The sequence below is a fragment of the Talaromyces proteolyticus genome, assembly GCF_021365285.1.
Source record: "Talaromyces proteolyticus strain PMI_201 chromosome Unknown BGW36scaffold_8, whole genome shotgun sequence".
NCBI classification, from domain to species: domain Eukaryota; kingdom Fungi; phylum Ascomycota; class Eurotiomycetes; order Eurotiales; family Trichocomaceae; genus Talaromyces; species Talaromyces proteolyticus.
The window spans coordinates 1656933-1669880 of record NW_025764284.1 but is presented as its reverse complement, the minus strand read 5'-3'; the positions used below and the strand labels follow the sequence as shown (position 1 = coordinate 1669880).

The 12948-nt window shown below is 47.6% G+C and overlaps 5 protein-coding genes across 5 annotated transcripts; 2 read left to right on the top strand and 3 right to left on the bottom strand.

Annotated features, from left to right (window-relative positions):
• Positions 1 to 155: 155 nt before the first annotated feature.
• BGW36DRAFT_361174 (proline-rich protein) lies at positions 156 to 2169 on the top strand (the record flags this gene model as incomplete). Its single annotated transcript, XM_046214254.1, has 2 exons — positions 156 to 856; positions 906 to 2169. 2 exons carry the CDS (start codon positions 156 to 158, stop codon positions 2167 to 2169), a joined length of 1965 nt encoding a protein of 654 aa, XP_046070620.1.
• A 391-nt stretch (positions 2170 to 2560) lies between these two features.
• BGW36DRAFT_398697 (uncharacterized protein) lies at positions 2561 to 3371 on the bottom strand (the record flags this gene model as incomplete). The annotated part of the gene is made up of 3 exons (XM_046218434.1): positions 2561 to 3060; positions 3111 to 3234; positions 3285 to 3371. 3 exons carry the CDS (start codon positions 3369 to 3371, stop codon positions 2561 to 2563), a joined length of 711 nt encoding a protein of 236 aa, XP_046070619.1.
• A 1349-nt stretch (positions 3372 to 4720) lies between these two features.
• Positions 4721 to 7201, bottom strand: BGW36DRAFT_429354 (rab-GTPase-TBC domain-containing protein; the record flags this gene model as incomplete). The annotated part of the gene is made up of 1 exon (XM_046220675.1): positions 4721 to 7201. The coding sequence occupies one exon, from the start codon at positions 7199 to 7201 to the stop codon at positions 4721 to 4723; it is 2481 nt and encodes an 826-aa protein (XP_046070618.1).
• Positions 7202 to 8774: 1573 nt separating this feature from the next.
• BGW36DRAFT_429353 (putative aldo-keto reductase) lies at positions 8775 to 9989 on the top strand (the record flags this gene model as incomplete). Its single annotated transcript, XM_046220674.1, has 4 exons — positions 8775 to 8806; positions 8865 to 9015; positions 9069 to 9425; positions 9486 to 9989. 4 exons carry the CDS (start codon positions 8775 to 8777, stop codon positions 9987 to 9989), a joined length of 1044 nt encoding a protein of 347 aa, XP_046070617.1.
• Positions 9990 to 11986: 1997 nt separating this feature from the next.
• BGW36DRAFT_382752 (putative short-chain dehydrogenase) lies at positions 11987 to 12910 on the bottom strand (the record flags this gene model as incomplete). The annotated part of the gene is made up of 1 exon (XM_046216587.1): positions 11987 to 12910. The coding sequence occupies exon 1, from the start codon at positions 12744 to 12746 to the stop codon at positions 11988 to 11990; it is 759 nt and encodes a 252-aa protein (XP_046070616.1). The 5' UTR covers positions 12747 to 12910.
• Between the last annotated feature and the right edge of the window lie 38 nt (positions 12911 to 12948).

The window sequence follows — 12948 nt, the reverse complement described above, 5'->3', positions numbered from 1 at the left end:
GGAGCATTATATATTCAATAGCTCTACATACATAGACACAGGCCGGTGTTTCATTCGACTTCATTTGATCTTGCATCCTGAAATAGAGCCGGTCTCTTGCATATAAAGTGCTCTCTTTTGTTTTATTTTTATTTCCTATTCAAAATTCAACCATAATGACTGCTAGCGCTCAATTCCAGCTCTTCCCCTCACCAGCAAAGAACAAAAAGAATCCATTCCAGAATATGTCTAGCAGAGAAAAACCAAAAGACAACTCCCCGGTCAGTCCTGTGTCTTCGACGGCCTCCAAAGCAGGCATCAAGACAGAGTCAGTGATCATTCAAATCATCGAGGACACGAATACAGACGCCGTCCAACAACAGCCAAAACACTATGCTGCCGGGGTTGCTGGAAACTCGCCAGAGAATATGCGCACACAGGACATTGAGGTGATGAGACAAGATGAGCGACCAGACTCTGCATTTTCACATGACGATTCAAGGCTACACCCCAGCAATGAGCGGCTGCCTCGCAACAGGTCGCCTATTTCTCCTGGACAGCCTATTCGATCCATGTTCCCACAGTACAATCCCAACGTACCGCTAAATGAACAGCAATATTTCCCACAGAACGGGAATCTGAACAGTACTACCCAGCCAAGTGGTAGCTCGTCAACTGCAGCAAGGCTCCCACCAGCGGATGTCGATGTTCTGTTGGGGCCGAAAACCGTGCCGGCGAGCGTGCTCAATTTCCCTTCCGACGAGCTCAGTCCGCGAGTACAGTACTCGACCGCAGAGGACTTGCTTACATTATGGGAATCTGCAAACGGACAGGAACTGCAAGAGTCACTAGGAACTTTCAACATGCGCGTCGAGAGGTAAATCCCCTTTCCAGCTGAACTTTAGGCCAAATCTAACTCAACCTAGAACCGACACTGCTACTTTCACCTTTGGCGATCCTCTCTTGCCATTCTACACTCTACAAGCAAGCCCTAATGGACTCTCTATTATGAGAAACCACCCGCTCAAGTCAAACAGGGGTGTGCATGTCATGTCACTTTTATTCGAAGACCCCGCTCGTCGGCAGCCGCCTCATGATGGGTTGGTCACTGTCATTTTCTCCAAGCTTGCTTCTATGCTTGCAGTGGAGCAGGCAAAAGAGCTCACACGACAACACCGTCTTGCCCCATCAGAGGCTGTTGAAGTCGAAACACACGCAGTCAACCGCGCTGCAGCCCAAGAGTCCTGTCGCTTGATCTGGAACGCCAACCAGAACCGCTACGAGTTGCAACATCCGTCACTCCTCAAACAACACTCTCCATTCCTAGTTGGTGAAGATGGGAATCCCCTCTCGCGCGTCCAGACCATGAAACCAGGTATCCTGCATATCTCTGTATCCCCGTCGCCCGACAGCGATAGCGTCCAACCACCCACTATTGTCGTCACAAGCCCAACTCCACCCAACAGCGTGCGAGCCGCCGACACTGCAGCGACCCCTCGCACGTCAACCCTACCCCAGCCAGACCATGACGAGCTTCTGGCCTGGTTCGATCTCGGCACAATGAGTCTGTCCATATGTGCCGGATTAACCACGGCGATCATCCCATCGCTCTACGCCATCGACTCACTGGTCGCAGCCATTCTAACTGTTGCAGTCACCGATCCAGCCACAAACCCAATCCTCGCCAACGCAGACCTTTACGTTCCAAGCCTGGGCACCCCGCGAACACCCGGAAATACGAATCGAAAGACTCGTCTACGCAACTCCCTCGCATCAACTGCACAGAAAACTCAAGCAACATTTAGCGGGAAGCTATTCGCTACGCTGGCCGAACGCGAAGAAGCAGAAGAGGAAGCCAAATTAATGGCCCAGATCCGCACCACGGAAGCAAAGGAGAGGTCCAAGAAGAAGAAAAAGGAGAAGAGTAAAGGCGGGTTCTCTCTTTTCCGGAAAAAGGATAAAGCGAAATCGAAGCAAATCGTGGTTGAGGAATTCGATCTTGAGAAATACAGCCAGTTTGGTAGAGGGTCTACTAGGGAGGGAGAACAGCTTCCAGGAACCGCTAGGGCGTTGGTTAGCATGTTGGTTTTTGGATTACAGTTGGTAGTGACTATCTTGTCGGCAGGAGTCAAGTGTGCGGTTTGGATGGTGGTGAATGTGACGAGATGCGTTACGAGTGAGAAATTCTGATTGTTGTTTCTTTAGGACGGTTCTTTGGGTTTACTAGTGCATGTTTTGCGTGTTACAAGGATGGTATGGTACAGGAGTTATTAATGTTAATGGTTTGAGATATCCAGGGCTACTTACTTACGAATCAACGGATGTGTTATTACAATGTTCTTCACTCTTTATACATAGTTCTACTAGTAAAGTGAACTAGGGTGTAGATATGTATTCGGTGTAATATAATTAATCAATTCATTATCTATATTACGCCACAATTCCAAACAATGCGAGGCTGTGTTAATGTTTGGTATAATTTTACCCACTAACAAAACCAAACCTCAAAACAGGATACATAAAGAAGTACACAGCAAGAAACAAATCATCTGTCATCATAATACTCAACCGTTAATCCAGTTCACAGAGCCGCAAAAACACCGACGATACCGGCGAAGACACCACCGGCGACGACAGTCAAGCTCGGGATGGTCTGGACTCCGGCACCCCTGAAGGGCGCGAAGGCATCAGCGCCGCTTGGCGTAGCAACGCGAGATGAAGTAGGAGTGGTCATGGCACCGTGGCGGGCTGCAGAGGACGAGGGTGTGGCCATCATACTAGACGCGTGGACTCGACTGCTCTCAGCGCCGGATTGAGCGCCGTTCATCTTGTTAGTTGTGGTCTTGTCGGCTGGGTCTTCCTGTTCAGGTGTATTTGGAGCATTTAGGGCATTTGGAGTATTTGCGGCCTTTGTGTTGGCGCAGGTGCATCCCTGGGAGTCAGATTCTTCTTGGACGCCGTTGATGCGAGCAGCGCTGGCGGATGGTGAGGCAGCGGTGCCGTGCTCGGTGGTGCCAGAGGGGGCGTAGGCGCGGCGAGCCTTCTTCACGCGGCAGGCTTGGGTGGCGAGTCTCTCAGTTTCTGATAATTGTGTTAGAGCGGTAATAATTAGAGAAGGAATGGATACGTACGTTCACTTTGCTCAGAGCCGCAGGCGTTCTTGATCTCGCCCATGACCGCTTCACGAGCCTCGTTGGAGCACAGACAGGCAGCGTTACCGGTGTTGCACGCTGTGCTAGACAGGAGAGTTTGCATCTAGACAGAAAATTTAGAAAAGGCGATTGTCAGCAGTGGAATCAACGTACAGCACAGGATTGGGCGTCGCTCATAGCTCCCATTTGGGTAGCAGAAGCAGCAGCGGCGAGGGCGAGGACGGGGATAAAGGCACGCATTTTGATGGCTGTGAAAATGATGAAGTAAAATACAGTTAACGAGTGAAGATGAACGAGTGTCGGTGTCGAGAGGCGTTATTATCGTATTACCTGATTCAGCTGATTAGAAGAACAAAACGGTGTGGCTTGGCCGGGGAGAAGACTCATTGATATAGGCGAACTCTTGAACCAGAGAATCACGTTGAAGCGGCTGGCAGAATATAGCATATTTTCAATGAAAAATGCTTTTCGGGGTTGGGCCAGCAACAATGTGATAATTTCCTGCTGGTGGAATGTAGTGTGGGTGGTGCTGTTGATGGCGGGATGTTTCAGGGTTTCGTGAGGAATGTACGATCTCTCCAACTAGCCCTAAGTCGCTGTACAGTCGCCAGGATCCAGCAAGTCACCGGAAACAATTCAAACCGCGTACCATTCTAAATTCGCCATGCGGCCAGAGATAGCTTATGCTTCTGCTGATGCATTTCAACACTCTCAGACGCGATATCGTCAAAGCAGACATTCGAGAGAGAAGACCCAAAATACCCAAGAGCCAAGTGCAATGCCCGAATTAATTCTAGGCCCCATTAAACTCAATGAATTATCTTCTTTATTTGCTTAGCCGCATCCCAATGAAGTCATCCCAAATACCGTAGGTGCAAACCAAAATTGATCGATGTGCATCAACACGCATATCCTAATAAGACATAATGTCGGTCCCGGTATGGAATGCCTCTTTTCCTCCTTGATCTACGGATTAGAATCTACTCGACCTCCCCGCACTTCTCGGGCCTTCCTATCCCTGGAACATGTGAAGACGATGGACGGCGAATTAGAGGCAAGGGCAGAATCGAATCGAGATCGAATTTGTTTTTCATTCCAGCTTTATTGGTGCGTGTCTCAGAATTGTTGCGCTCGATCTGGGGTATAGGTATATCGGTGACTGGCTATCAATTACATTTGAAGAGTATGGTATCTACATATGGCGTCACTGGACATTCCAGATGTCTAGCCTTCACAACTAATTTTGACCAGCCGTCACGAGTCTCTTGGAGATACCTGTGCAGCGCACAGTAAAGTATTGCGCGTTTTCTGCCAACAGAAGAAATGTAAAGTCATCGCCTTTTCTTGACGTAACTTGTCTATCTAATTCGACCATTCGATCAACGAATCCATGCATGCTTATATCAGTGATGATGCAAAGATGGAACATGAGAAAACCCGTAAAATGCATTCCAAAGAAATTGGGTATCAACGCCAGTTTTCCGCTTGGTAAAAATGATTCGCTCATCCTGAGAGCAACCATATGCAAATGTAATGTCTACAACGAAGTAAGAGGAAGAAAGAAAATGCAAATCCCGCGCCCTGCGTGTTCAGTTGAAGGTGTTCTTCATTGCCCGCCATCCGTCCAGTCGTGGAAGAGGGCTTTTGCCCCCACTACGGGTTGATGGTCGACCGAATCCCATTGCCTTGCCAGCCATGAGCGACAGTCGTGTCTTCTCCTGTCTAACAGCTTCCCTTCGTTCTGCGCGCAACGCGTCAATACGACCTTGACCCACACGATATTTTCTACTCATACTCTCATCCAGCAAGGCATTGGCGTCAAGAAGCTTTTTTGGAATTGTCTGAACAATTTGGAAAACCTCCATTGGATCTGATACTGATAGGATCTCCCGTTCCCCAGCCTTGAAAATGCCCAAGGCGACTCGGAAAAATGTTTTAGATCCTTCATAGAAAAAACAGTCCCAGACACGGAGTGTTGTTTCCAACGGCAAACTTCCAATAAACACCGACATAAGCCAATTGGTGAGACCAAGTGTAATGTCAGGCAAGCGTGTATTGACCGTTAATGCTGGAGCCTTGACTTTTGATGTCGTTGGATTGGTGCTCACAATCTTCGTATAAACATGGGGCAGGTGCTCTCTGAGCAAAACCATAAGGATCCACATATCGACGTTTGCACCCTCCAGGCTGACCTCATGCGTCGCAGGTAGCAGTTCCGATGTAATGACATGAAGCATCCAGAAAGTCTTCTCCTCAGGCAGGAACAGGAGCAAAAGTCCGGCAATGAAATTTAGCGACTGCGTGTATCCAATACGAGGATTATGAAGTGCAAAAGCATAAAGTACCCTTCGGAGCGAGCGAATCATTTGCGTTTCCACGACCACATATTGACTATTAGTACCAGTCATATCACTCGGCATGTCGGGTTTGAAGTGAATATTGTCAGGGAAAGTGCGATATAGATCGCGTTCGATATGTTCTTTATCCCCGTTATTAGGTGTCGACATAGCCTGGCGTACCAACTCGTTGTAATGTCCAGGATGAGGATGCATGTGGCCATAGCCACCTGCATAGTAGAACCAAGCTGCACCTCGATATTCGCTTGGGATACCTTTACGCACGTATCGCTTGATCACATTAGTCTTCGGGGGAAATGTGACTGGAGATTCGGTGGGAAGACCCGATGTTTCTAGCAACCTGATCCATTTTATACGGCGACCTTCGGCGAATCCAGAGTACAGTTTATTCCAAGATTCAAATTGATCGAGGGATATCTGATGGGACGCCTTGCGGAAACCATATCGATCTCGACCATCAGTACCGGGAAGAAACGGCGGCGGCACGATACCTGAGACCCGTACTATAGTGGAGTAGCGAGGACTAGGAATTGGTTGGTCGGGCGTGTCAGCAAGAGATTTCTTGGCTATTGAGGTATCAATGGAGAGATTCTTCTGAGAGTGTACGTCTTTGGGTGAAGTTTTGCTTGGATCGACACTCGCGGGCTTGTCTGAATTCGAGATTTCTTGAGAATGTGGGGGTTCCGTCTTATCATTCCCCTCAGATTTTTGATCCTGTAGCGCTTCAACTTCGGGAATTGCGTTTTTGTCGAGGGAAGGTCTCTGTGGTAAGTTGTTTTCCTCGATGTGAGTTGACGTGGTACCTGCCGAGTTCTCACGCTCGTCCGAGATCGAGTCGACGGAAGACTGCTTAGTGGGAGAAGAGACGGCTTCGACAATCACACCAAGATCGCTTGTGCGCATCGTTGTTTGTATGGTAGAAGTCTCTTCCGGAACATCAATGATATCATCGAGATACATTCCTATAGCATCCTCCACAGTCATGTCCTCGTCATCCAATTGGCCATTGGGATTATCTGGAAAAATGTCTGTCATGGAGCTGCTCTTTGTCAAAACACTACTGCGCTCCGTGCCACTCATTCGCTCGAAGCTCGAGAAGGATGTTTTGCCAGAATTCTGGCTGGAGCGTAGCGGGTCACTATACTGGAGGTCGGGAGTAACGCGGGGGGGAAATCGCGGTAGTGGGCGATTGCCATAGCTCATTTCGGCGGAATTATGATCTTGATGAGGGGAGCGGTGTCTGCTGCGGAGGGAGGTCGTCGACATCGATATTTGCAAGCCAGGTCGCGCTGTCCTCATTCGCGGGAGCGTGTGAGTACTTTGGGGTGTGTCAGCCATGGGCAAAGGCCACCCTGGGTTCCCGTCATCTGGCCCAATCGGAGATGGGGAGGCCCTAGGTGGCGGCGATCTCGCAAATGACATCTGCTTGTGCGATGGTGAAGTAGAGGTAGGTGAGTGGTGATATGGATTCTCATTGCGAGGCGGAGATCGCGTGGCAATGCTCGAGTGCTGGCTGGTAGATCCTGGAGGACTGAAAGGAGAGTATTGGGTCAGAGATTGGGGGGTTGAGACAGGGGACGTGTTGTTCATATCGAGGTGGTTGATGTTCCGGGTGACGAGGTGCGGAGGAGTGTGGCCGCGTGGAGCTGAGGCCACCGTGCCATTATCGCCATCGAGTGTGTAAAGAGGCGGGCCTGCATGCTGCGTGACCATGGCCACTCGAGTATAAGACACTATTCTGGCGGTGCATTTGCTGGCTGTTGGGTTTCGAGTTTCTGCAGTCCGATCGGACACGGGATAAAAGAATCGCAATTGAATCAAAGGTCAGCGGAAAATATGCAATTGGCAGAGTACCACGAAGAGGCAACGATGAAATATTTTTAGGAGAGCCAGCCCTTGAGCGGCGAGCGGGATCATCGAGCAGCTGTGGAGGACAAAGGAGAGAATATGTGCGGTTGGTCAAGGTGGTCAACGAATGGAAGAGACAGCTTTACGGTCTCGCGAGTCAAGCACAGCAATTGGCTCAATAGCAGCCACTCTCACAGCGAGCAGCAACCAGCAACAGGCATTCTATGCCTTTGTGACACGTAGGAAGAGACGACCCGAGTCTTGCTGGGCGATGGGAGGAAGGAGACGCCAGCTGAACGCCATGGATGACTGCCTGACTGCCCGGATCACCATTTCTCGTCCGTGTTTTCCCATTGGCCTGCGCTGATTGGCTGCGGCTGCTACCGCTGGCCTGATGTGTCGTCTGCCAAGCCGACCCGGTCACGTGATGCATCTTTGGGGTGGGATCAGTCATATTCCAATCAGTCGACCGGACATCGTATTGACTTTGAGAAAGCCCAGCAGCCTGGGGTTCTTGATTGGAGATATGTTGTAGCCAGCCACAATATTCCTTCGCTGTATACAAATTGGCCCTTCATACAGGTATCCATTTGGGCTTGAAATGATTGGCTGTCGATTGAGAACGAACCCCACTAACGGCCACTTCCGAACTCCGAGGCGCGATTATTGGCTACTTCCCACGCCGCTTACCTATCTTGGCCGATTTATGGAGATCCTCTGTACCTTGACTTCTCTCCATTGTCTGAACCAATGAAATATGCGGCCATAGCGATGGCACTGGGGACTCGAGCAGGCAGAACCGTACATGTAGTCGTCATTTGTGCAACAGCCTGCAGTGTTATTATACACGAGCAACCTGATGACTTCGACCGTTCGGACGACCGCCCGAGAGGACTAACAAAAACCCCCTGTGACTGGTTGCAAAACTGGAAATACCGCCGAAAAGCCGAGGGCTGAACCTCATGGTGAAACGCTAAATGAATGAAGACCGGCTCTATCTCCATGTTTACCAAACCTAGAACAAATGCCAACTGCACTCCGTTATGCACAACGTTGAAGATGGGTCTTCGGCCTTGTGTCTATTCGTATCTCGATATTTGTCTAAACTCCACCAAACATCAGCACAAAAGCGAGAGCCACAGAAATCGGAGATGGGGATAAAACCATGCTTGATACTTGCAACTGTTTTCGGCTTTGCTATACTCGGAGTTTAGGCGCTTTTATTACTGAAATGTACTTGTCGTTATGAAGTTTTGAAATATAAAAGACTGTGTTGTGTTTCCCTTTTGCTCCTCACTTTCCAAAAACTCTCATATCAGAATGTAATACGCTCTATGCGCTTCTTTAAAAGCCGCTGCAAAAAAGGAGAACCCCACTGACAGACCACGAGTCTTGATCCAAAAATACCCCAGCTTTAAAATCAAAAGAAACCACAATCATGGCCACCGCCCCGAATATGGAATACGTCAAGTCAGTGATTTACCTGCCCTTTGAATCAACCTTACCTGTTGACTAATACAATTTATAGGCTAGGCAACTCTGGCCTCAAAATTTCAAAGATTGTCCTTGGATGCATGAGCTTCGGCGACCCTGCCTGGCAGGGGTGGGTATTAGATGAGGAGAAAGCCCTCCCTCTCATCCACCATGCCTATCAGCGGGGAATCAATACTTGGGACACCGTACGTCCAATTCTTCTTTCTTCGTTAGCATAACTTGAATTGATGAAAAATAGGCCGATTCGTATTCCCATGGGGTTTCGGAACAAATTGTCGGGAAAGCATTGAAGAAGCACAACATCCCACGCAATCGTGTGGTGATCATGACCAAGCTCTTCCCTGGTGTGGATGACGAGGGTCAGCACCCGCCATTACATTTGACCCTGGCGAACAACGGAACCTGGGTGAACCGCGTGGGCCTTTCGCGCAAGCACATCATGGATGCAGTGGACGATAGTGTTCGACGTCTTGGCACCTACATTGACGTTTTGCAAATCCATCGTCTTGACCGCGAGACGCCGAAGGAGGAAATCATGCGTGCACTGAACGATGTCGTCGAAAGCGGCAAAGTGAGATATATCGGTGCTAGCTCGGTAAAATTAACGCTTTCCCCATATTTGCTGCTATTCCTACTAACGCAATCGCCAATTCAGATGAGAGCATGGGAATTCCAGTCCCTTCAAAACATTGCCATCCGTAACAATTGGCATAAGTTTATTAGCATGCAAAGCTACTACAGTTTAATCGGGCGAGAAGAAGAGCGAGAGATGATCCCATACTGCAAGGACGCAGGAATTGGGTTAGTTCCCTGGTCTCCGTTGGCACGAGGTGTACTCGCTCGTCCTTGGAACTCTCGTGTGTCCAACCGTGAAACAACTGACATCGCTTTGAAACTGCTCGTCCGAAGCCGAGAAACTGAAGCTGACAAAGCAATTGTGGACCGTGTTGAGAGGGTTGCGAAAGCAAAGGGTGTGGCTATGGCCCAGGTCGCGATTTCCTGGCTTCATAGCCGTGGAGCCTATCCCAGCTTAGGGCTTAACAGCCTCGAGCGTATTGATGAAGCAGTGGGAGCTTTGCAGGTGCATCTTACCGAGGAGGAAATTAAAGATTTGGAAGAACCTTATGTTGCTAAGGGACTCTCTTTAATTGAAATGTAGATTTTAATTGTATCGCTCCTATATGTCAACATTCATGTCAGACAAGATGGAATACAATTACAGACACAGCCTAAGCGTTTACGGTATCTAGCTACGTGTACACCCAATATTTACGTTCCGATGATTCATAGAGATGGTTCATCCACATATGCCAATGGTATTTCGTTCATGATTTTGTCTCTTGTCGAATGAAAATACGTAAACCCCGAAAATGAAGCAAAAACTGAAGAGGGCAAGCTCGTAATATATACTTAGGCATACCTGCATGACCTTCCTTCCCCGCGACAGATGCTGCTTGATTACTCACTGATGATAAATCTTCTCGATCACCATAGGCATTCACATCAGCACCATTTTCGATGAGAAGATCCGCAATCTCTACATATTCGTGTAATATAGCCACTTGTAGTGGCGTTCCTCGATCTTTGGTCGCTGGAAAATTTACTTCTGCTTAATTTTGAAGTAGAAACCCGACAACCTCAATGTGGCCAGTGTAGACAGACTTCTGTAATATACTCCCCACACCCGAATTGAATGTATCAATAGCTATAGCGTTTATATCAGCACCAGCCTCAATAAGTGTTCGAAGTAAATCAAGATCGGATGGATTGTTATCATAACCGAAGGCCCATGCTAACACTTTTCGAATTCTAGTGACATAGTCGTTTTCCGTGTTGAAAAAGCATCGATATCTTCATAAGGAGGAAGAGCATCCACATCTGAATTGTATTTTAGCAAGGTTTCTACACCCTCCAGCCATCTTGGAAAACTGCGAACTGTAAGGCTGTTTATTAAAATCCTCAGAAGGAAACGCATTATCATCCGCTCCCGCAAGAAACAGGAAGTCGAGTAAGAACAAATTTTTACACTGATTTTATTAGTGATAGAGGATTCTAATTTTTGATTACTATACTCAATATGTGATGTCATGGTTTAGACCACATTCCGGATTAGTGCTATATAATTGTCTATTTAATGTGTGCTTTTATGCTACTGTTTTATGTTAAAATTTGATTTCATTTTCAAATCTATGCTATATCTGAATATCATCAATATATATATACACTAGCAAAATGCCACACAAATATGTCAGACCTTTCTACAAAGGGTTGGCTGATGCCAAATTAGGCCAGATGGTGAGCAATTGGTTATGTGGTAGCCAACCCCCTTCCCGCCTTGCCGTCTCCCACACCTCTTAATGATAATGAGAACAAGAACAAGGACTAATTGGAACCATCATATGGAAGTGCTAATCTATGGGTATTATCGAACTGCTAAAAATGGTTTGGGGCATGATTTATAAGCAAAGCTCTCAGAAATTCAATTTATCACTGAACTCAAGCTAACTTAGACTAGCAAAACTAGCGATAGCAAAATTTCCCAAAAAGGAGGAAACGAAGGATGGAGACTAGTCTTCCCTCTTAGCCCTGTCAGCCGGCCTTTCCTAGAAGGGTCTGAGTTGAGATAAATAAATATGGCTTGCACACCGCTTTGTTTACCTGCCTTTTAACCCACTGTTAGTCTCGCTTATTATGGGATCAAGTTTGCAAATCTTTAATCAGCCTAACCTATTTCAAGATTGGGTTATCCTTATTTTTAAACATTTATTGCTCCAGAGGTCCAATTCTTAGTTTCTCGGACCCTAGAGTATTCAGGATTAGGCGCATTTATTGGTAAATCAGGGCGTGGCACACCTCCTGATACTTGTAGGATGTTTTTTCAGGCAAGGAGCAACAACCAAGTTGCTTTCATATGATACATTTACGATGTTACGTCAGACACAGCAAGACAGGGCAAGACAGCTTCATGGAACCCTCTCATTTTTCAACCCCGCCAGAAGGCCACACTTATTGGGCTACTTAGAAAGTAGACTTATACACAGGTGCGTTTGGGCGAAATTAACTGCACCGGCGGAGAATAGACCCGTCAGACATATACGTTAAAAAAATTTTGGACTCTAGACAGACAAAATTCAAATTAATTCAATAATCAATTGCTCTACCACGGCGGGTTCTCCCCTGTGTAAAAAGAGTCTCCTTCTATATATATGTCCCGGAAACAACCATTATCTTTCGCTTTGCTAGACTTCAGGATTATGTTGGTAACGGAACGAGCGCCATCAATCGGCTTCAAGTGAGCGTGAGATCCACCGAGATCAGTTTGCAACCAGCCCGGACTGATAGCGAAGACTGTGAATCCCTTAGGACCAAGTTCGGAAGCATATTGCACGGTCAACATGTTCAAAGCCGCTTTAGAGATGCTATAAGAGGGGCAATATATTACGCCGGATTGCTTCGCCAGCCCGATTGAACCGAGAGTGCTGGTTATATTGACAATCTTCTTTGCTTTACCTCTAGTAAGAAGAGGCAAGAAGGTGGAGGTGACGCGATGCACACCTGTGACATTGGTCGAGAGCGTGGAATCTAAGGTGTCTTCTTTCATTAGACTAGGTGCAGGGTCATTGTGTAACTGTATTCCCGCGTTGTTGACTAGAACGTCTAGACCTTCTGAAGGGCCTAATAGCTGGTCAACCTTAGACGCTGCAGCGCTGATGCTGGATTGGTCGTTGACGTCTAGCTGCACATATTTCACGCGACCGTTCGTCGTTTTTATAACCTGAGTGAGGTCAACCGATGGGGATGCTGCTCGTGCTGTTGCAAAGATAGTTCCAATAGTTGCTGCAGGAAAAGAAGCGAGATGTTTAACCAGTTCCAGACCCAGCCCACGAGACGACCCTGTGATAAGGAACGATGTCATTTTCCTTGCTTCCGCTCAGAAGATCCAAAAATTGTTCATAGACTATTGTCAAATAATGGGAGGTAAAAGTAAGTGTTGATTCACACAGTTGTGATCGAATTATTGCTGTACTTGAGTGTCGCATTTAGGTCTTCATCGAGGGCCGGAGTTTATGCGTGATGCCGGGACCTCCACTAGGACCCGGACGCTAGCTTCCAAGCGT